Raw genomic sequence first — 21,982 nt, forward strand, 5'->3', positions numbered from 1 at the left:
CACAGACAGTGTGGGATCAGAGACACACACACATACACAGACAGTGTGGGATCAGAGACACACACATACACAGACAGTGTGAGATCGGGGACACACACACATACACAGACAGTGTGAGATCGGGGACACACACACATACACAGACAGTGTGAGATCGGGGACACACACACATACACAGACAGTGTGAGATCGGGGACACACACACATACACAGACAGTGTGAGATCGGGGACACACACCCATACACAGACAGTGTGGGATCAGAGACACACACATACACAGACAGTGTGAGATCGGGGACACACACACATACACAGACAGTGTGAGATCGGGGACACACACACACAACCCACATGGATGCAAAATTAGAAGCAGTCTGTGCAGACGCTACTTCCCTAATGACATGAATGGGACTGCCTGCATGGGGGTAAACTCCGCCTCTTACAGGTGTATGCGGCAGTTCACCCGGTGTGAAGACCTAAGACATCACCCCACTGTCACCTTCATTGTAAGAATGGTAAGAAGATTTATTACATTATTACACAAAACTTTACAGCTGAACTGATACTGTAGACCAGAGATATGCAAACTGCGGCCCTCCAGCTGTTGCAAAACTACAAGTCCCATCATTCCTCTGCCTCTGGGTGTCATGCCTGTGGTTGTCAGAGTCTTGCTATGCCTCATGGGAATTGTAGTTCTGCAACATCTGGAGGGCCACTATTTACATATCCCTGCTGTATACCTCCCCCACCCCCCTGCTGTACTTCCCTCCAGACCTTCCCCACCCTCCTGCTGTACTTCCCTCCAGACCTTCCCCACCCCCCTGCTGTACTTCCCTCCAGACCTTCCCCACCCCCCTGCTGTACTTCCCTCCAGACCTTCCCCACCCCCCTGCTGTACTTCCCTCCAGACCTTCCCCACCCCCCTGCTGTACTTCCCTCCAGACCTCCCCCACCCCCCTGCTGTATTTCCCTCTAGACTTCCCCCACCCCCCTGCTGTACTTCCCTCCAGACCTCCCCCACTGTACTTCCCGGCAGACCTCCCCACCCCCCTGCTGTACTTCCCTCCAGACCTCCCCCACCCCCCTGCTGTACTTCCCTCCAGACCTTACCCACCCCCATGCTGTACTTCCTGCCAGACCTCCTTCACCCCCCTGCTGAACTTCCCTCCAGACCTCCCCCACCCCCCTGCTGAACTTCCCTCCAGACCTTCCCCACCCCCATGCTGTACTTCCCTCCAGACCTCCCCCACCCCCCTGCTGTACTTCCCGGCAGACCTCCCCCACCCCCCTGCTGTACTTCCCTCCAGACCTCCCCCACCCCCTTCTGTACTTCCCGCCAGACCTCCCCCACCCCCCTGCTGTACTTCCCTCTAGACCTCCCCCATCCCCCTGCTGAACTTCCCTCCAGACCTCCCCCACCCCCCTGCTGTACTTCCCGGCAGACCTCCCCCACCCCCCTGCTGTACTTCCCTCCAGACCTCCCCCACCCCCCTGCTGTACTTCCCTCTAGACCTCCCCCACCTCCCTGCTGTACTTCCCTCCAGACCTCCCCCACCCCCCTGCTGTACTTCCCTCTAGACCTCCCCCACCCCCCTGCTGTACTTCCCTCCAGACCTCCCCCACCCCCCTGCTGTACTTCCCTCCAGACCTCCCCCACCCCCCTGCTGTACTTCCCTCTAGACCTCCCCCACCCCCCTGCTGTACTTCCCTCCAGACCTCCCCATCCCCCATGCTGTACTTCCCTCCAGACCTCCCCCACCCCCCTGCTGTACTTCCCTCCAGACCTTCCCCACCCCCCTGCTGTACTTCCCTCCAGACCTTCCCCACCCCCCTGCTGTACTTCCCTCCAGACCTCCCCCACCCCCCTGCTGTACTTCCCTCTAGACCTCCCCCACCCCCCTGCTGTATTTCCCTCTAGACTTCCCCCACCCCCCTGCTGTACTTCCCTCCAGACCTCCCCCACTGTACTTCCCGGCAGACCTCCCCCACCCCCCTGCTGTACTTCCCTCCAGACCTCCCCCACCCCCCTGCTGTACTTCCCTCCAGACCTTACCCACCCCCATGCTGTACTTCCTGCCAGACCTCCTTCACCCCCCTGCTGAACTTCCCTCCAGACCTCCCCCACCCCCCTGCTGAACTTCCCTCCAGACCTTCCCCACCCCCATGCTGTACTTCCCTCCAGACCTCCCCCACCCCCCTGCTGTACTTCCCGGCAGACCTCCCCCACCCCCCTGCTGCACTTCCCTCCAGACCTCCCCCCCCTTCTTCTGTACTTCCCGCCAGACCTCCCCCACCCCCCTGCTGTACTTCCCTCTAGACCTCCCCCATCCCCCTGCTGAACTTCCCTCCAGACCTCCCCCACCCCCCTGCTGTACTTCCCGGCAGACCTCCCCCACCCCCCTGCTGTACTTCCCTCCAGACCTCCCCCACCCCCCTGCTGTACTTCCCTCCAGACCTTACCCACCCCCATGCTGTACTTCCCGCCAGACCTCCCCCACCCCCATGCTGTACTTCCCGCCAGACCTCCCCCATCCCCCTGCTGTACTTCCCTCTAGACCTCCCCCACCTCCCTGCTGTACTTCCCTCCAGACCTCCCCCACCCCCCTGCTGTACTTCCCTCTAGACCTCCCCCACCCCCCTGCTGTACTTCCCTCCAGACCTCCCCCACCCCCCTGCTGTACTTCCCTCCAGACCTCCCCCACCCCCCTGCTGTACTTCCCTCTAGACCTCCCCCACCCCCCTGCTGTACTTCCCTCCAGACCTCCCCATCCCCCATGCTGTACTTCCCTCCAGACCTCCCCCACCCCCCTGCTGTACTTCCCTCTAGACCTCCCCCACCCCCCTGCTGTACTTCCCTCCAGACCTCCCCATCCCCCATGCTGTACTTCCCTCCAGACCTCCCCCACCCCCCTGCTGTACTTCCCTCTAGACCTCCCCCACCCCCCTGCTGTACTTCCCTCCAGACCTCCCCCACCCCCCTGCTGTACTTCCCTCCAGACCTCCCCCACCCCCCTGCTGTACTTCCCTCTAGACCTCCCCCACCCCCCTGCTGTACTTCCCTCCAGACCTCCCCATCCCCCATGCTGTACTTCCCTCCAGACCTCCCCCACCCCCCTGCTGTACTTCCCTCCAGACCTTCCCCACCCCCCTGCTGTACTTCCCTCCAGACCTTCCCCACCCCCCTGCTGTACTTCCCTCCAGACCTCCCCCACCCCCCTGCTGTACTTCCCTCTAGACCTCCCCCACCCCCCTGCTGTATTTCCCTCTAGACTTCCCCCACCCCCCTGCTGTACTTCCCTCCAGACCTCCCCCACTGTACTTCCCGGCAGACCTCCCCCACCCCCCTGCTGTACTTCCCTCCAGACCTCCCCCACCCCCCTGCTGTACTTCCCTCCAGACCTTACCCACCCCCATGCTGTACTTCCTGCCAGACCTCCTTCACCCCCCTGCTGAACTTCCCTCCAGACCTCCCCCACCCCCCTGCTGAACTTCCCTCCAGACCTTCCCCACCCCCATGCTGTACTTCCCTCCAGACCTCCCCCACCCCCCTGCTGTACTTCCCGGCAGACCTCCCCCACCCCCCTGCTGCACTTCCCTCCAGACCTCCCCCCCCTTCTTCTGTACTTCCCGCCAGACCTCCCCCACCCCCCTGCTGTACTTCCCTCTAGACCTCCCCCATCCCCCTGCTGAACTTCCCTCCAGACCTCCCCCACCCCCCTGCTGTACTTCCCGGCAGACCTCCCCCACCCCCCTGCTGTACTTCCCTCCAGACCTCCCCCACCCCCCTGCTGTACTTCCCTCCAGACCTTACCCACCCCCATGCTGTACTTCCCGCCAGACCTCCCCCACCCCCATGCTGTACTTCCCGCCAGACCTCCCCCATCCCCCTGCTGTACTTCCCTCTAGACCTCCCCCACCTCCCTGCTGTACTTCCCTCCAGACCTCCCCCACCCCCCTGCTGTACTTCCCTCTAGACCTCCCCCACCCCCCTGCTGTACTTCCCTCCAGACCTCCCCCACCCCCCTGCTGTACTTCCCTCCAGACCTCCCCCACCCCCCTGCTGTACTTCCCTCTAGACCTCCCCCACCCCCCTGCTGTACTTCCCTCCAGACCTCCCCATCCCCCATGCTGTACTTCCCTCCAGACCTCCCCCACCCCCCTGCTGTACTTCCCTCTAGACCTCCCCCACCCCCCTGCTGTACTTCCCTCCAGACCTCCCCATCCCCCATGCTGTACTTCCCTCCAGACCTCCCCCACCCCCCTGCTGTACTTCCCTCTAGACCTCCCCCACCCCCCTGCTGTACTTCCCTCCAGACCTCCCCATCCCCCTGCTGTACTTCCCTCTAGACCTCCCCCATCCCCCTGCTGTACTTCCCTCTAGACCTCCCCCACCCCCCTGCTGTACTTCCCTCTAGACCTCCCCCATCCCCCTGCTGTACTTCCCTCTGGACCTCCCCCACCCCCCTGCTGTACTTCCCTCTAGACCTCCCCCATCCCCCTGCTGTACTTCCCTCTAGACCTCCCCCACCCCCCTGCTGTACTTCCCTCCAGACCTCCCCATCCCCCTGCTGTACTTCCCTCTAGACCTCCCCCATCCCCCTGCTGTACTTCCCTCTAGACCTCCCCCACCCCCCTGCTGTACTTCCCTCTAGACCTCCCCATCCCCCTGCTGTACTTCCCTCTAGACCTCCCCCATCCCCCTGCTGTACTTCCCTCTAGACCTCCCCATCCCCCTGCTGTACTTCCCTCTAGACCTCCCCCATCCCCCTGCTGTACTTCCCTCTAGACCTCCCCCACCCCCCTGCTGTACTTCCCTCCAGACCTCCCCATCCCCCTGCTGTACTTCCCTCTAGACCTCCCCCATCCCCCTGCTGTACTTCCCTCTAGACCTCCCCCACCCCCCTGCTGTACTTCCCTCTAGACCTCCCCCATCCCCCTGCTGTACTTCCCTCTAGACCTCCCCATCCCCCTGCTGTACTTCCCTCTAGACCTCCCCCATCCCCCTGCTGTACTTCCCTCTAGACCTCCCCATCCCCCTGCTGTACTTCCCTCTAGACCTCCCCCATCCCCCTGCTGTACTTCCCTCTAGACCTCCCCCACCCCCCTGCTGTACTTCCCTCTAGACCTCCCCCATCCCCCTGCTGTACTTCCCTCTAGACCTCCCCATCCCCCTGCTGTACTTCCCTCTAGACCTCCCCCATCCCCCTGCTGTACTTCCCTCTAGACCTCCCCCACCCCCCTGCTGTACTTCCCTCTGGACCAGGGTTTCTCAGCTCCAGTCCTCAGGGCACACTAACAGGTCTGGTTTGCAAGAAAACTGAAATACATCACAGGTGATATAATTTGCTGCTCAGTGATTGCAGTACTCTAGTCTGCATCTCCCTAAGGTAATACTTAAAATCTGGCCTGTTAGTGGGCCCTGAGGACCGGAGTTGAGAACCACTGCTCTAGACCGCCCCCACCCCCCTGCTGTACTTCCCTCCAGACCTCCCCAACCCCCCTACTGTACTTCCCTACAGACCTCCCCAACCCCCCAACTGTACTTCCCTCCAGACCTCCCCCATCCCCCTGCTGTACTTCCCTCCAGACTTTCCCCACCCCCCTGCTGTACTTCCCTCCATGGGTGATTGTCACGGCTCACATAGCCAGTTTAGGGGTCCGAGGATCTGAAATTCCCGCTCTTCTTTCCCTTCTTTCTAGGGTTTCTAGGATGAATAAGAGCAATTCGGATGTGATCACTTTGACCAATCAGAACCGCTCTGATTTGGCCTGGAAGCTCTATATCAGGGATGGGGAACCTTGGCACCCCAGATGTGTTGGAACTACACTTCCCATGATGCTCAACTACACAGCAGAGTGCATCATGGGAAATGTAAATACAAATACATCTGGGGTGCCAAGATTCCCCATCCCTGCCCTACAGAATGAAGGGGAAGAAGAGTGGGACTTTGAAATCCCGGGACCCCCACACAGGCTGCATGGGCAGTGAAGGACAATCAGCCACCGAGATAAGTGAAGCAAGAACCGGGGAGGGGGGGGGGGGAGGGGCTACAAATTATTTTTTTGTGAAAAGGTGACATTACACTTTAAGGCCGCCAGAGACAGGCAGAATAAATGTGATCAATATGTGATCAATACACGGGGATCAATTCTGTTATAGGGAAGACACTCACTTGGCCCAATACATGGCGGGTCCACGGAAGATCCCATCCATTCCTCTGCAGTCTCTATGGGCGGATCCTTCTCCTGGTTACAATAATCCGCCATCCAGGACTCCTTGGTGTTCACATATTGCTCTGAGAATCACAAACAAGAAATGCGTCACTTCTATGGATTGTACAAATAAAACTTTATTCATACCAATCAGTGATCGGCTCCCATAGTCCAGCCTGAGGAATAACTCATCATGTAAGATTCTGTAAGAAGATGAGATTAAGGGATGGATTCCAGGGACTCCGCCCCTCCCATGGAGGGTTTCCATGTTCCTCTGATGATGTCACCGCTCGAGCCCATAGACATATTTGTTCCTCCAATCTCTGTGCACACCCCCACCTCTGGCTGCCCCAATGCAGACACACGGACTTCTGGGAGCTGAGGGGGGGCCCTAACTCACAGTCATTCCCAAACTAGGGCTCGGCTCACCCTGGTGCGACTCTGAAGCCGACATCCCGGCATGACTTGCAGAAGTCAATGCAAGTGGTGCTGAAGTCGCACCAGAAGAAGTGCAGGAACCTTCTTCTTAGTCTGAGTGACTCAAGTCGCTCCAATTAGAATGGTTCCATTGCACTTAATGGGGCGTGACTTGTCATGTGACATGGGCTCTCAAAGTTGGAGTGCAAGTCGCACCAGTGAACTGGGCCTTAACCATGGACATGGCTTCTATTATTGGTCAGTCCCTCGTATGGTAGGAGGTGGTATGGAATTATGGACATGGCTTCTATTATTGGTCAGTCCCTCGTATGGTATGAGGTGGTATGGAATTACGGACATGGCTTCTATTATTGGTCAGTCCCTCGTATGGTATGAGGTGGTATGGAATTATGGATATGGCTTCTATTATTGGTCAGTCCCTCGTATGGTATGAGGTGGTATGGAATTATGGATATGGCTTCTATTATTGGTCAGTCCCTCGTATGGTATGAGGTGGTATTGGATTATGGACATGGCTTCTATTATTGGTCAGTCCCTCGTATGGTATGAGGTGGAATGGAATTATGGACATGGCTTCTATTATTGGTCAGTCCCTCGTATGGTAGGAGGTGGTATGGGATTATGGACATGGCTTCTATTATTGGTCAGTCCCTCGTATGGTATGAGGTGGTATGGAATTATGGACATGGCTTCTATTATTGGTCAGTCCCTCGTATGGTATGAGGTGGTATGGGATTATGGACATGGCTTCTATTATTGGTCAGTCCCTCGTATGGTATGAGGTGGTATGGAATGTATGGACATGGCTTCTATTATTGGTCTGTCCCTCGTATGGTATGAGGTGGTATGGGATTATGGACATGGCTTCTATTATTGGTCTGTCCCTCGTATGGTATGAGGTGGTATGGGATTATGGACATGGCTTCTATTATTGGTCAGTCCCTTGTATGGTATGAGGTGGTATGGAATTATGGACATGGCTTCTATTATTGGTCAGTCCCTCGTATGGTATGAGGTGGTATGGGATTATGGACATGGCTTCTATTATTGGTCAGTCCCTCGTATGGTATGAGGTGGTATGGAATTATGGATATGGCTTCCATTATTGGTCTGTCCTTCGTATGGTATGAGGTGGTATGGAATTATGGACATGGCTTCTATTATTGGTCAGTCCCTTGTATGGTATGAGGTGGTATGGAATGTATGGACATGGCTTCTATTATTGGTCAGTCCCTCGTATAGTAGGAGGTGGTATGGAATTATGGACATGGCTTCTATTATTGGTCAGTCCCTCGTATGGTAGGAGGTGGTATGGAATTATGGACATGGCTTCTATTATTGGTCAGTCCCTCGTATGGTATGAGGTGGTATGGAATTATGGACATGGCTTCTATTATTGGTCTGTCCCTCGTATGGTATGAGGTGGTATGGAATGTATGGACATGGCTTCTATTATTGGTCTGTCCCTCGTATGGTATGAGGTGGTATGGGATTATGGACAGGGCTTCTATTATTGGTCAGTTCCTCGTATGGTATGAGGTGGTATGGAATGTATGGACATGGCTGCTATTATTGGTCTGTCCCTCGTATGGTATGAGGTGGTATGGAATTATGGACATGGCTTCTATTATTGGTCAGTCCCTTGTATGGTATGAGGTGGTATGGGATTATGGACATGGCTTCTATTATTGGTCTGTCCCTCGTATGGTATGAGGTGGTATGGGATTATGGACATGGCTTCTATTATTGGTCAGTCCCTCGTATGGTATGAGGTGGTATGGGATTATGGACATGGCTTCTATTATTGGTCTGTCCCTCGTATGGTATGAGGTGGTATGGAATTATGGACATGGCTTCTATTATTGGTCTGTCCCTCGTATGGTATGAGGTGATATGGGATTATGGACATGGCTTCTATTATTGATCAGTCCCTCGTATGGTATGAGGTGGAATGGAATTATGGACATGGCTTCTATTATTGGTCAGTCCCTCGTATGGTATGAGGTGGTATGGGATTATGGACATGGCTTCTATTATTGATCAGTCCCTCGTATGGTATGAGGTGGTATGGAATTATGGACATGGCTTCTATTATTGGTCAGTCCCTCGTATGGTATGAGGTGGTATGGAATTATGGACATGGCTTCTATTATTGGTCTGTCCCTCGTATGGTATGAGGTGGTATGGGATTATGGACAGGGCTTCTATTATTGGTCAGTTCCTCGTATGGTATGAGGTGGTATGGAATGTATGGACATGGCTTCTATTATTGGTCTGTCCCTCGTATGGTATGAGGTGGTATGGAATTATGGACATGGCTTCTATTATTGGTCAGTCCCTTGTATGGTATGAGGTGGTATGGGATTATGGACATGGCTTCTATTATTGGTCTGTCCCTCGTATGGTATGAGGTGGTATGGGATTATGGACATGGCTTCTATTATTGGTCAGTCCCTCGTATGGTATGAGGTGGTATGGGATTATGGACATGGCTTCTATTATTGGTCAGTCCCTCGTATGGTATGAGGTGGTATGGGATTATGGATATGGCTTCTATTATTGGTCAGTCCCTCGTATGGTATGAGGTGGTATGGGATTATGGACATGGCTTCTATTATTGGTCAGTCCCTCGTATAGTAGGAGGTGGTATGGAATTATGGACATGGCTTCTATTATTGGTCTGTCCCTCGTATGGTATGAGGTGGTATGGAATTATGGACATGGCTTCTATTATTGGTCAGTCCCTCGTATGGTATGAGGTGGTATGGAATGTATGGACATGGCTTCTATTATTGGTCAGTCCCTCGTATAGTAGGAGGTGGTATGGAATTATGGACATGGCTTCTATTATTGGTCAGTCCCTTGTATGGTATGAGGTGGTATGGAATTATGGATATGGCTTCTATTATTGGTCAGTCCCTCGTATGGTATGAGGTGGTATGGAATTATGGACATGGCTTCTATTATTGGTCAGTCCCTCGTATGGTATGAGGTGGTATGGGATTATGGACATGGCTTCTATTATTGGTCAGTCCTTCGTATGGTATGAGGTGGTATGGGATTATGGACATGGCTTCTATTATTGGTCAGTCCCTCGTATGGTAGGAGGTGGTATGGAATGTATGGACATGGCTTCTATTATTGGTCAGTCCCTCGTATGGTATGAGGTGGTATGGAATGTATGGACATGGCTTCTATTATTGGTCAGTCCTTCGTATGGTATGAGGTGGTATGGGATTATGGACATGGCTTCTATTATTGGTCTGTCCCTCGTATGGTAGGAGGTGGTATGGAATGTATGGACATGGCTTCTATTATTGGTCAGTCCCTCGTATGGTATGAGGTGGTATGGAATTATGGATATGGCTTCTATTATTGGTCTGTCCCTCGTATGGTATGAGGTAGTATGGAATTATGGACATGGCTTCTATTATTGGTCAGTCCCTCGTATGGTATGAGGTGGTATGGAATTATGGACATGGCTTCTATTATTGGTCAGTCCCTCGTATGGTATGAGGTGGTATGGAATTATGGACATGGCTTCTATTATTGGTCAGTCCCTCGTATGGTATGAGGTGGTATGGAATTATGGACATGGCTTCTATTATTGGTCAGTCCCTCGTATGGTATGAGGTGGTATGGATTTATGGACATGGCTTCTATTATTGGTCAGTCCCTCGTATGGTATGAGGTGGTATGGGATTATGGACATGGCTTCTATTATTGGTCAGTCCCTCGTATGGTATGAGGTGGTATGGAATTATGGACATGGCTTCTATTATTGGTCAGTCCCTCGTATGGTATGAGGTGGTATGGGATTATGGACATGGCTTCTATTATTGGTCTGTCCCTCGTATGGTATGAGGTGGTATGGGATTATGGACATGGCTTCTATTATTGGTCAGTCCCTCGTATGGTATGAGGTGGTATGGGATTATGGACATGGCTTCTATTATTGGTCAGTCCCTCGTATGGTATGAGGTGGTATGGAATTATGGACATGGCTTCTATTATTGGTCAGTCCCTCGTATGGTATGAGGTGGTATGGGATTATGGACATGGCTTCTATTATTGGTCTGTCCCTCGTATGGTATGAGGTGGTATGGGATTATGGACATGGCTTCTATTATTGGTCAGTCCCTCGTATGGTATGAGGTGGTATGGGATTATGGACATGGCTTCTATTATTGGTCAGTCCCTCGTATGGTATGAGGTGGTATGGAATTATGGACATGGCTTCTATTATTGGTCAGTCCCTCGTATGGTATGAGGTGGTATGGAATTATGGACATGGCTTCTATTATTGGTCAGTCCCTTGTATGGTATGAGGTGGTATGGGATTATGGACATGGCTTCTATTATTGATCAGTCCCTCGTATGGTATGAGGTGGTATGGAATTATGGACATGGCTTCTATTATTGGTCAGTCCCTCGTATGGTATGAGGTGGTATGGAATTATGGACATGGCTTCTATTATTGGTCTGTCCCTCGTATGGTATGAGGTGGTATGGGATTATGGACAGGGCTTCTATTATTGGTCAGTTCCTCGTATGGTATGAGGTGGTATGGAATGTATGGACATGGCTTCTATTATTGGTCTGTCCCTCGTATGGTATGAGGTGGTATGGAATTATGGACATGGCTTCTATTATTGGTCAGTCCCTTGTATGGTATGAGGTGGTATGGGATTATGGACATGGCTTCTATTATTGGTCTGTCCCTCGTATGGTATGAGGTGGTATGGGATTATGGACATGGCTTCTATTATTGGTCAGTCCCTCGTATGGTATGAGGTGGTATGGGATTATGGACATGGCTTCTATTATTGGTCAGTCCCTCGTATGGTATGAGGTGGTATGGGATTATGGATATGGCTTCTATTATTGGTCAGTCCCTCGTATGGTATGAGGTGGTATGGGATTATGGACATGGCTTCTATTATTGGTCAGTCCCTCGTATAGTAGGAGGTGGTATGGAATTATGGACATGGCTTCTATTATTGGTCTGTCCCTCGTATGGTATGAGGTGGTATGGAATTATGGACATGGCTTCTATTATTGGTCAGTCCCTCGTATGGTATGAGGTGGTATGGAATGTATGGACATGGCTTCTATTATTGGTCAGTCCCTCGTATAGTAGGAGGTGGTATGGAATTATGGACATGGCTTCTATTATTGGTCAGTCCCTTGTATGGTATGAGGTGGTATGGAATTATGGATATGGCTTCTATTATTGGTCAGTCCCTCGTATGGTATGAGGTGGTATGGAATTATGGACATGGCTTCTATTATTGGTCAGTCCCTCGTATGGTATGAGGTGGTATGGGATTATGGACATGGCTTCTATTATTGGTCAGTCCTTCGTATGGTATGAGGTGGTATGGGATTATGGACATGGCTTCTATTATTGGTCAGTCCCTCGTATGGTAGGAGGTGGTATGGAATGTATGGACATGGCTTCTATTATTGGTCAGTCCCTCGTATGGTATGAGGTGGTATGGAATGTATGGACATGGCTTCTATTATTGGTCAGTCCTTCGTATGGTATGAGGTGGTATGGGATTATGGACATGGCTTCTATTATTGGTCTGTCCCTCGTATGGTAGGAGGTGGTATGGAATGTATGGACATGGCTTCTATTATTGGTCAGTCCCTCGTATGGTATGAGGTGGTATGGAATTATGGATATGGCTTCTATTATTGGTCTGTCCCTCGTATGGTATGAGGTAGTATGGAATTATGGACATGGCTTCTATTATTGGTCAGTCCCTCGTATGGTATGAGGTGGTATGGGATTATGGACATGGCTTCTATTATTGGTCAGTCCCTCGTATGGTATGAGGTGGTATGGAATTATGGACATGGCTTCTATTATTGGTCAGTCCCTCGTATGGTATGAGGTGGTATGGGATTATGGACATGGCTTCTATTATTGGTCTGTCCCTCGTATGGTATGAGGTGGTATGGGATTATGGACATGGCTTCTATTATTGGTCAGTCCCTCGTATGGTATGAGGTGGTATGGGATTATGGACATGGCTTCTATTATTGGTCAGTCCCTCGTATGGTATGAGGTGGTATGGGATTATGGACATGGCTTCTATTATTGGTCAGTCCCTCGTATGGTATGAGGTGGTATGGAATTATGGACATGGCTTCTATTATTGGTCAGTCCCTCGTATGGTATGAGGTGGTATGGAATTATGGACATGGCTTCTATTATTGGTCAGTCCCTCGTATGGTATGAGGTGGTATGGATTTATGGACATGGCTTCTATTATTGGTCAGTCCCTCGTATGGTATGAGGTGGTATGGAATTATGGACATGGCTTCTATTATTGGTCAGTCCCTCGTATGGTATGAGGTGGTATGGGATTATGGACATGGCTTCTATTATTGGTCAGTCCCTCGTATGGTATGAGGTGGTATGGAATTATGGACATGGCTTCTATTATTGGTCAGTCCCTCGTATGGTATGAGGTGGTATGGGATTATGGACATGGCTTCTATTATTGGTCTGTCCCTCGTATGGTATGAGGTGGTATGGGATTATGGACATGGCTTCTATTATTGGTCAGTCCCTCGTATGGTATGAGGTGGTATGGGATTATGGACATGGCTTCTATTATTGGTCAGTCCCTCGTATGGTATGAGGTGGTATGGGATTATGGACATGGCTTCTATTATTGGTCAGTCCCTCGTATGGTATGAGGTGGTATGGAATTATGGACATGGCTTCTATTATTGGTCAGTCCCTCGTATGGTATGAGGTGGTATGGAATTATGGACATGGCTTCTATTATTGGTCAGTCCCTTGTATGGTATGAGGTGGTATGGGATTATGGACATGGCTTCTATTATTGATCAGTCCCTCGTATGGTATGAGGTGGTATGGAATTATGGACATGGCTTCTATTATTGGTCAGTCCCTCGTATGGTATGAGGTGGTATGGAATTATGGACATGGCTTCTATTATTGGTCTGTCCCTCGTATGGTATGAGGTGGTATGGGATTATGGACAGGGCTTCTATTATTGGTCAGTTCCTCGTATGGTATGAGGTGGTATGGAATGTATGGACATGGCTTCTATTATTGGTCTGTCCCTCGTATGGTATGAGGTGGTATGGAATTATGGACATGGCTTCTATTATTGGTCAGTCCCTTGTATGGTATGAGGTGGTATGGGATTATGGACATGGCTTCTATTATTGGTCTGTCCCTCGTATGGTATGAGGTGGTATGGGATTATGGACATGGCTTCTATTATTGGTCAGTCCCTCGTATGGTATGAGGTGGTATGGGATTATGGACATGGCTTCTATTATTGGTCAGTCCCTCGTATGGTATGAGGTGGTATGGGATTATGGATATGGCTTCTATTATTGGTCAGTCCCTCGTATGGTATGAGGTGGTATGGGATTATGGACATGGCTTCTATTATTGGTCAGTCCCTCGTATAGTAGGAGGTGGTATGGAATTATGGACATGGCTTCTATTATTGGTCTGTCCCTCGTATGGTATGAGGTGGTATGGAATTATGGACATGGCTTCTATTATTGGTCAGTCCCTCGTATGGTATGAGGTGGTATGGAATGTATGGACATGGCTTCTATTATTGGTCAGTCCCTCGTATAGTAGGAGGTGGTATGGAATTATGGACATGGCTTCTATTATTGGTCAGTCCCTTGTATGGTATGAGGTGGTATGGAATTATGGATATGGCTTCTATTATTGGTCAGTCCCTCGTATGGTATGAGGTGGTATGGAATTATGGACATGGCTTCTATTATTGGTCAGTCCCTCGTATGGTATGAGGTGGTATGGGATTATGGACATGGCTTCTATTATTGGTCAGTCCTTCGTATGGTATGAGGTGGTATGGGATTATGGACATGGCTTCTATTATTGGTCAGTCCCTCGTATGGTAGGAGGTGGTATGGAATGTATGGACATGGCTTCTATTATTGGTCAGTCCCTCGTATGGTATGAGGTGGTATGGAATGTATGGACATGGCTTCTATTATTGGTCAGTCCTTCGTATGGTATGAGGTGGTATGGGATTATGGACATGGCTTCTATTATTGGTCTGTCCCTCGTATGGTAGGAGGTGGTATGGAATGTATGGACATGGCTTCTATTATTGGTCAGTCCCTCGTATGGTATGAGGTGGTATGGAATTATGGATATGGCTTCTATTATTGGTCTGTCCCTCGTATGGTATGAGGTAGTATGGAATTATGGACATGGCTTCTATTATTGGTCAGTCCCTTGTATGGTATGAGGTGGTATGGGATTATGGACATGGCTTCTATTATTGGTCAGTCCCTCGTATGGTATGAGGTGGTATGGAATTATGGACATGGCTTCTATTATTGGTCAGTCCCTCGTATGGTATGAGGTGGTATGGGATTATGGACATGGCTTCTATTATTGGTCTGTCCCTCGTATGGTATGAGGTGGTATGGGATTATGGACATGGCTTCTATTATTGGTCAGTCCCTCGTATGGTATGAGGTGGTATGGGATTATGGACATGGCTTCTATTATTGGTCAGTCCCTCGTATGGTATGAGGTGGTATGGGATTATGGACATGGCTTCTATTATTGGTCAGTCCCTCGTATGGTATGAGGTGGTATGGGATTATGGACATGGCTTCTATTATTGGTCAGTCCCTCGTATGGTATGAGGTGGTATGGAATTATGGACATGGCTTCTATTATTGGTCAGTCCCTCGTATGGTATGAGGTGGTATGGATTTATGGACATGGCTTCTATTATTGGTCAGTCCCTCGTATGGTATGAGGTGGTATGGGATTATGGACATGGCTTCTATTATTGGTCAGTCCCTCGTATGGTATGAGGTGGTATGGAATTATGGACATGGCTTCTATTATTGGTCAGTCCCTCGTATGGTATGAGGTGGTATGGGATTATGGACATGGCTTCTATTATTGGTCAGTCCCTCGTATGGTATGAGGTGGTATGGAATTATGGACATGGCTTCTATTATTGGTCAGTCCCTCGTATGGTATGAGGTGGTATGGGATTATGGACATGGCTTCTATTATTGGTCTGTCCCTCGTATGGTATGAGGTGGTATGGGATTATGGACATGGCTTCTATTATTGGTCAGTCCCTCGTATGGTATGAGGTGGTATGGGATTATGGACATGGCTTCTATTATTGGTCAGTCCCTCGTATGGTATGAGGTGGTATGGGATTATGGACATGGCTTCTATTATTGGTCAGTCCCTCGTATGGTATGAGGTGGTATGGAATTATGGACATGGCTTCTATTATTGGTCAGTCCCTCGTATGGTATGAGGTGGTATGGAATTATGGACATGGCTTCTATTATTGGTCAGTCCCTTGTATGGTATGAGGTGGTATGGGATTATGGACATGGCTTCTATTATTGATCAGTCCCTCGTATGGTATGAGGTGGTATGGAATTATGGACATGGCTTCTATTATTGGTCAGTCCCTCGTATGGTATGAGGTGGTATGGGATTATGGATACACATACTGTAATATTAATATGTTTATGTGTGACAGGGCTTGCAAAATGACTTGGGATGTCAATAGACCTATTTAAGGGTTAATTCTGATCTCTATTGATTGGCAGCCCAGTTGTCTGTTCGCTCGGAGTTGTTGTGGGAATTGTAATATTATTTGTGTGGAAATTTTTCAGGAAAGGTTTTATATAAATTCCCATTATGTCTCCCAGTGTCAGTTTCCCGGTAATCGCTATGTACAGAGAATATTGCTATACCTGGCATTGAGGAAAGACCTGTAAGTGGAAACCTTCCATTAAATGCAGACTGCGAACCGCTTGCCTGATCTCCTGAACGCCGGGCGCTCTGAGCGGCTATTGCTGGAGCGAACGCCGGTCTGGATCTATGGCAGTGCGATGCGAGGTCCCCCGCACAAATGTATATCAGCCAGCCGGGGCCCCGGTATTCACAGGCGGAGATATGTTTGTGATGTGGAATTATTATTGGTTTGATAAATATCTGCCCTTTTGCTGGAATAATGGCTGGCAGATTTCTATTAGGCTCGATCCTCATGACTGAAATACTGCTGCTATTTCCTTTGCAGATATCGTCTCTAATCACTATCAAATATGGTTTTTATGAACTATATTATATAGGATTCACTCTAACAGGTTATGACGGGAGTGCATGCGTATGTGTAGCACCCTCCTAGGGAGGTGTTAGGGGGAGATCAGATATAGTGACTGCAGGGTTCAGGGTTTAGTAACACTTAATAGAAGAAGCTGATTGGCTGGCATGCACAGCTGCATCAGTGTTAGTAAATCTCCCCTATATACTGTAGGACGGTCTCTCTCTGTCCCAATGATAGGATACCTATTAGCACAGGGGTGATATTTATGACATAGGATCTCTCGGTACAATGATAGGATCTCTCGGTACAATGATAGGATCTCTCGGTACAATGATAGGATCTCTCGGTACAATGATAGGATCTCTCGGTACAATGATAGGATCTCTCGGTACAATGATAGGATCTCTCGGTACAATGATAGGATCTCTCGGTACAATGATAGGATCTCTCGGTACAATGATAGGATCTCTCGGTACAATGATAGGATCTCTCGGTACAATGATAGGATCTCTCGGTACAATGATAGGATCTCTCGGTACAATGATAGGATCTCTCGGTACAATGATAGGATCTCTCGGTACAATGATAGGATCTCTCGGTACAATGATAGGATCTCTCGGTACAATGATAGGATCTCTCGGTACAATGATAGGATCTCTCGGTACAATGATAGGATCTCTCGGTACAATGATAGGATCTCTCGGTACAATGATAGGATACCTATTAGCACAGAGGTGATATTTATGTCCAGTCGCTGTCTGGCCTTCAGATCGAACGTCAGGCGTGACGGATGGAGACGGCTGGCTTCCTGTTTTTGCCAGGATAGGGCACAGGGCCACGGCTCAATGAAAGGCTCCCAACCTGAAATGGAAACCAAATTAATATTAAACTCAGAGAATGTTCAATATCCAAACTGCAAGTAAATGGACCGCATCCTGCCTGGAGAGTACTTAATGCGGAGCTCCCCTGCAGTGAGGCTGAAAAGGGTTAAATGCTCGTTTCCATCTAGGATACCGGAAAAGAAGATTTATTTATCCCATCCCCCGCTCCAGCAGGCTCCCTTCACGTCACTAGACCAGTCTCTGTGGCTTCTTCTCCCTCACGCTGTTGGGGCAGAGGGTGCTCTGACATCATAAAGTACAATGCAGGTCCCATAGCTCTGCACTATGAGGATGCCAGGAGACAGTAGAGACCGGAGAAGAGTGCTGGCTGCATGGGGGAGGGGGGTGGGGTAATCAGGTAAATAAAAAGTGCTTTTTCCAGAATCTAGACATAAAGGGGCGACTCCCCGACCAATGGGGATTTTTAGTTTTCCCCAGAGATAGGCTTTAATCATTTCAGACCCGGAAGATTTACCCCCCAGGCCATTTCTTGTGATTCAGCACTGCGTTATTTTAACTGACAATTGCGCGGTCGTGCGACGCTGTACCCAAATAAAATGTATTTCTTTTTTCCCCACAGAGATTTCTTTTGGGGATATTTGATCACCTGTGCGACTTTTATTTTTTGCGCTATAAACAAAAAAAGAGCGACAATTCTGAAAAAAAAACAAAAGACGAAAAAAAAAAACAATATTTTTCATTTTCTGCTATAAAACATTCCCAATAAAAAAAATTTAAAAATCTAATTTTTTCATCATTTTAGGCCAATTTGTTTTCCGCCACATATTTTTGGTAAAAAAAAAAAAAAATCGCAATAAGTGTATTCTGATTGGTTTGCGCAAAAGTTATTGCGTCTACAAACTAGGGGAAAGATTTATGTTTTTTTTTTTACTAGTAATGGCGGCGATCTGCCATATTTAGCGGGACTGCGACATTGCGGCGGACAGATTGGACCCCTGACTGACATTTTTGACACTTTTGGGGGTACCAGTGACATTACTACAGTAATCAGTGCTATACATATGTACTGTCACTGTACCAATGACACTGGCAGGGAAGGGGTTAACATCAGGGGGGATCAAAGGGTTAAGTGTGTCCCTAGGGCAGTAATGGGGAACCTTGGCACCCCAGATGTTTTGGAACTTCATTTCCCATGATGCTCATCTACACTGCAGAGCCCATGAGCATCATGGGAAATGTAGTTCCAAAAGATCTGGGGTGACAAGGTTCCCCATTACTGCCCTAGGGGGTGCTTACTAACTGTGTGGGGGAGGTCCTCACTGGATGTATACAGAGATCTGTGTTCCTGAATAGGGGGATCTCTGTGTTCATCTCTGACAGAACAGCGGCCTGCCTTACTTACACAGATAGACCGCCGTTCTGTCTCTAATGGGAGTAATCATGGGAGGACATCACATCAGCCGGACCCGCTGATTGGCTCCTCCCTCTGGTCAATCGGCACACACACCCCCGCTGATTGGCTCCTCCCTCTGGTCAATCGGCACACACGCCCCCGCCAATTGGCTCCTCCCTCTGGTCAATCGGCACACACGCCCCCCCGCTGGCTATTGCACGCAACGACGTACAGGTACCTAACTCCACACAATAGAATCGACCTGCCCCAGTAAAACTGGTCAGCAAGTGGTTAAAGTGATTGTACAGACAGAAGGTGCATTCTATGCAAGAAGGTAAAAAAAACCTTCCCCTCCCCCCTCAAATACTTACCTGAGCCCATCTCTATCCAGTGATGTGCAGGAGACCTGAGGCTCTGTCTGGTCTCTCCCTCCTGATAGGCTGAGATGCAGCAGCAGGAGCCATTGGTTCCCACTGCTGTCAATCACAGCCAGTGAGGCAGGAGCAGGGGGAGGGGCTAAGCCGTGTTCTCTGTGTCCTATGGATGCAGAGAGTCAGCTCAGGATCGAGCACACATGAGTGCCCCCACAGGAAGCGGCTTGATATGGGGGCACTCGGCAAGGAGGGAGGAGCCAGGAGAGTCGGGGGGACCCGAGAAGAGAAGGAAAGGGACTGCTCTGTGCAAAACCATTACAGAGCCGGGAAGTAGAACAGGTTTATTACTTGTTTTATATAAATGATTTCCCTCTACAATCACCTGAAGATCCCCCCGGAGCGGACATACGGCACCGCACCTTGTGGGGTCTACAAGTACACCCTTCACCTTTATCTGTGTCCATGGAGAACCCCCGAGAATCCTCAGCCCAGGCATAAGCTTCACTACAAGTTGGGATTTGGGATGAGGTTGGTTTAGGATTTGGAGTTGGGGCGGGGGTGGGGTTGGGGCTTTCAATAGGCCTAATGGGCATTAGAGAAGATTCAGGTCACAGACCATATCAAAGGGGCTCAGTGCCACAATGAGGCGGGACATTGGCATGGAGGGAGAGGCCAATAGGGGGGTTACAAGGATCCAAGAGATCCACTTCAGCATTGTGTTTCCATAGATCTCCCCAGATCAGAACCTCCATAGATCTCCCCAGATCAGAACCTCCATAGATCTCCCCGGATCAGAACCTCCATAGATCTCCCCGGATCAGAACCTCCATAGATCTCCTCAGATCAGAACCTCCATAGATCTCCCCGGATGAGAACCTCATTGATCTCCCCGGATGAGAACCTCCATAGATCTCCCCGGATCAGAACCTCCATAGATCTCCCCGGATCAGAACCTCCATAGATCTCCCCGGATCAGAACCTCCATAGATCTCCCCGGATCAGAACCTCCATAGATCTCCCCGGATCAGAACCTCCATAGATCTCCCCGGATCAGAACCTCCATAGATCTCCCCGGATCAGAACCTCCATAGATCTCCCCGGATCAGAACCTCCATAGATCTCCCCAGATCAGAACCTCCATAGATCTCCCCAGATCAGAACCTCCATAGATACCCCCGGATGAGAACATCCATAGATACCCCCGGATGAGAACATCCATAGATACCCCCGGATGAGAACATCCATAGATACCCCCGGATGAGAACATCCATAGATATCCCCGGATCAGAACCTCCATAGATCTCCCCGGATCAGAACCTCCATAGATCTCCCCAGATCAGAACCTCCATAGATCTCCCCAGATCAGAACCTCCATAGATCTCCCCAGATCAGAACCTCCATAGATATCCCCGGATCAGAACCTCCATAGATACCCCCGGATGAGAACATCCATAGATCTCCCCGGATCAGAACCTCCATAGATATCCCCAGGTCAGAACCTCCATAGATCTCCCCAGATCAGAACCTCCATAGATATCCCCGGATCAGAACCAGTCACGTACCTGACAGCTCACGGTTGTAGTAGTCACCGGAGAGGGTGAATTCAGCCGAGCCGTTGGGATTGGACACAAAGTGCTGGAAGAAGACCAGACCTGAGGAGGACAGAAAAGTGAAGATCAGTGATCCGGAGATCCGTGCCGCCATCCAATCATTACACAGTGTCTGAGCAGCCACACCCCCTTCATATTACCGGTAATAGTGTATTCAGAGGATTTATCAGGAAAACATTCAGGACAAAAAATAAGTGAAGTCCTTACATAGTTACATAGTGAGGTTGAAAAAAGACATCAGTCCATCCAGTTCAACCTATGATGTGTGTGTTTGCTGTTAACCGTACATTGTATACCCCTGTATATTGTACATTGTATACCCCTGTATGTTGTACATTGTATACCCCCTGTATGTTGTACATTGTATACCCCTGTATGTTGTACATTGTATACCCCTGTATGTTGTACATTGTATACCCCTGTATGTTGTACATTGTATACCCCTGTATGTTGTACATTGTATACCCCTGTATGTTGTACATTGTATACCCCTGTATGTTGTACATTGTATACCCCCTGTATGTTGTACATTGTATACCCCTGTATGTTGTACATTGTATACCCCCAGTATGTTGTACATTGTATACCCCTGTATGTTGTACATTGTATACCCCTGTATGTTGTACATTGTATACCCCCTGTATGTTGTACATTGTATACCCCTGTATGTTGTACATTGTATACCCCCTGTATGTTGTACATTGTATACCCGCTGTATGTTGTACATTGTATACCCCTGTATGTTGTACATTGTATACCCCTGTATGTTGTACACTGTATACCCCTGTATGTTGTACATTGTATACCCCTGTATGTTGTACATTGTATACCCCTGTAGGTTGTACATTGTATACCCCTGTATGTTGTACATTGTATACCCCCTGTATGTTGTACATTGTATACCCCTGTATGTTGTACATTGTATACCCCTGTATGTTGTACATTGTATACCCCTGTATGTTGTACATTGTATACCCCCTGTAT

General features: G+C 49.4%; 2 protein-coding genes across 2 annotated transcripts in view; one reads left to right on the forward strand and one right to left on the reverse strand.

Moving 5' to 3' along the window:
- Window positions 1–21,982, forward strand: part of CFAP107 (cilia and flagella associated protein 107) — a 498,422-nt gene that overhangs the window by 419,396 nt on the left and 57,044 nt on the right. The window lies entirely within an intron of this gene.
- VPS13D (vacuolar protein sorting 13 homolog D) overlaps window positions 1–21,982 on the reverse strand; it is a 431,274-nt gene that overhangs the window by 231,644 nt on the left and 177,648 nt on the right. The window contains exons 37-39 of the mRNA XM_082274036.1: window positions 20,951–21,040; window positions 17,500–17,640; window positions 6,175–6,297 (exon numbers count right to left, since the gene is read on the reverse strand). Of these exons, the coding sequence (XP_082130162.1) occupies window positions 6,175–6,297; window positions 17,500–17,640; window positions 20,951–21,040 (354 nt within the window). The remainder of the gene's footprint in view (window positions 1–6,174; window positions 6,298–17,499; window positions 17,641–20,950; window positions 21,041–21,982) is intronic.

Source organism: Pelophylax lessonae (genome assembly GCF_965119305.1).
Source record: "Pelophylax lessonae genome assembly, chromosome: 12".
Taxonomy (NCBI): domain Eukaryota; kingdom Metazoa; phylum Chordata; class Amphibia; order Anura; family Ranidae; genus Pelophylax; species Pelophylax lessonae.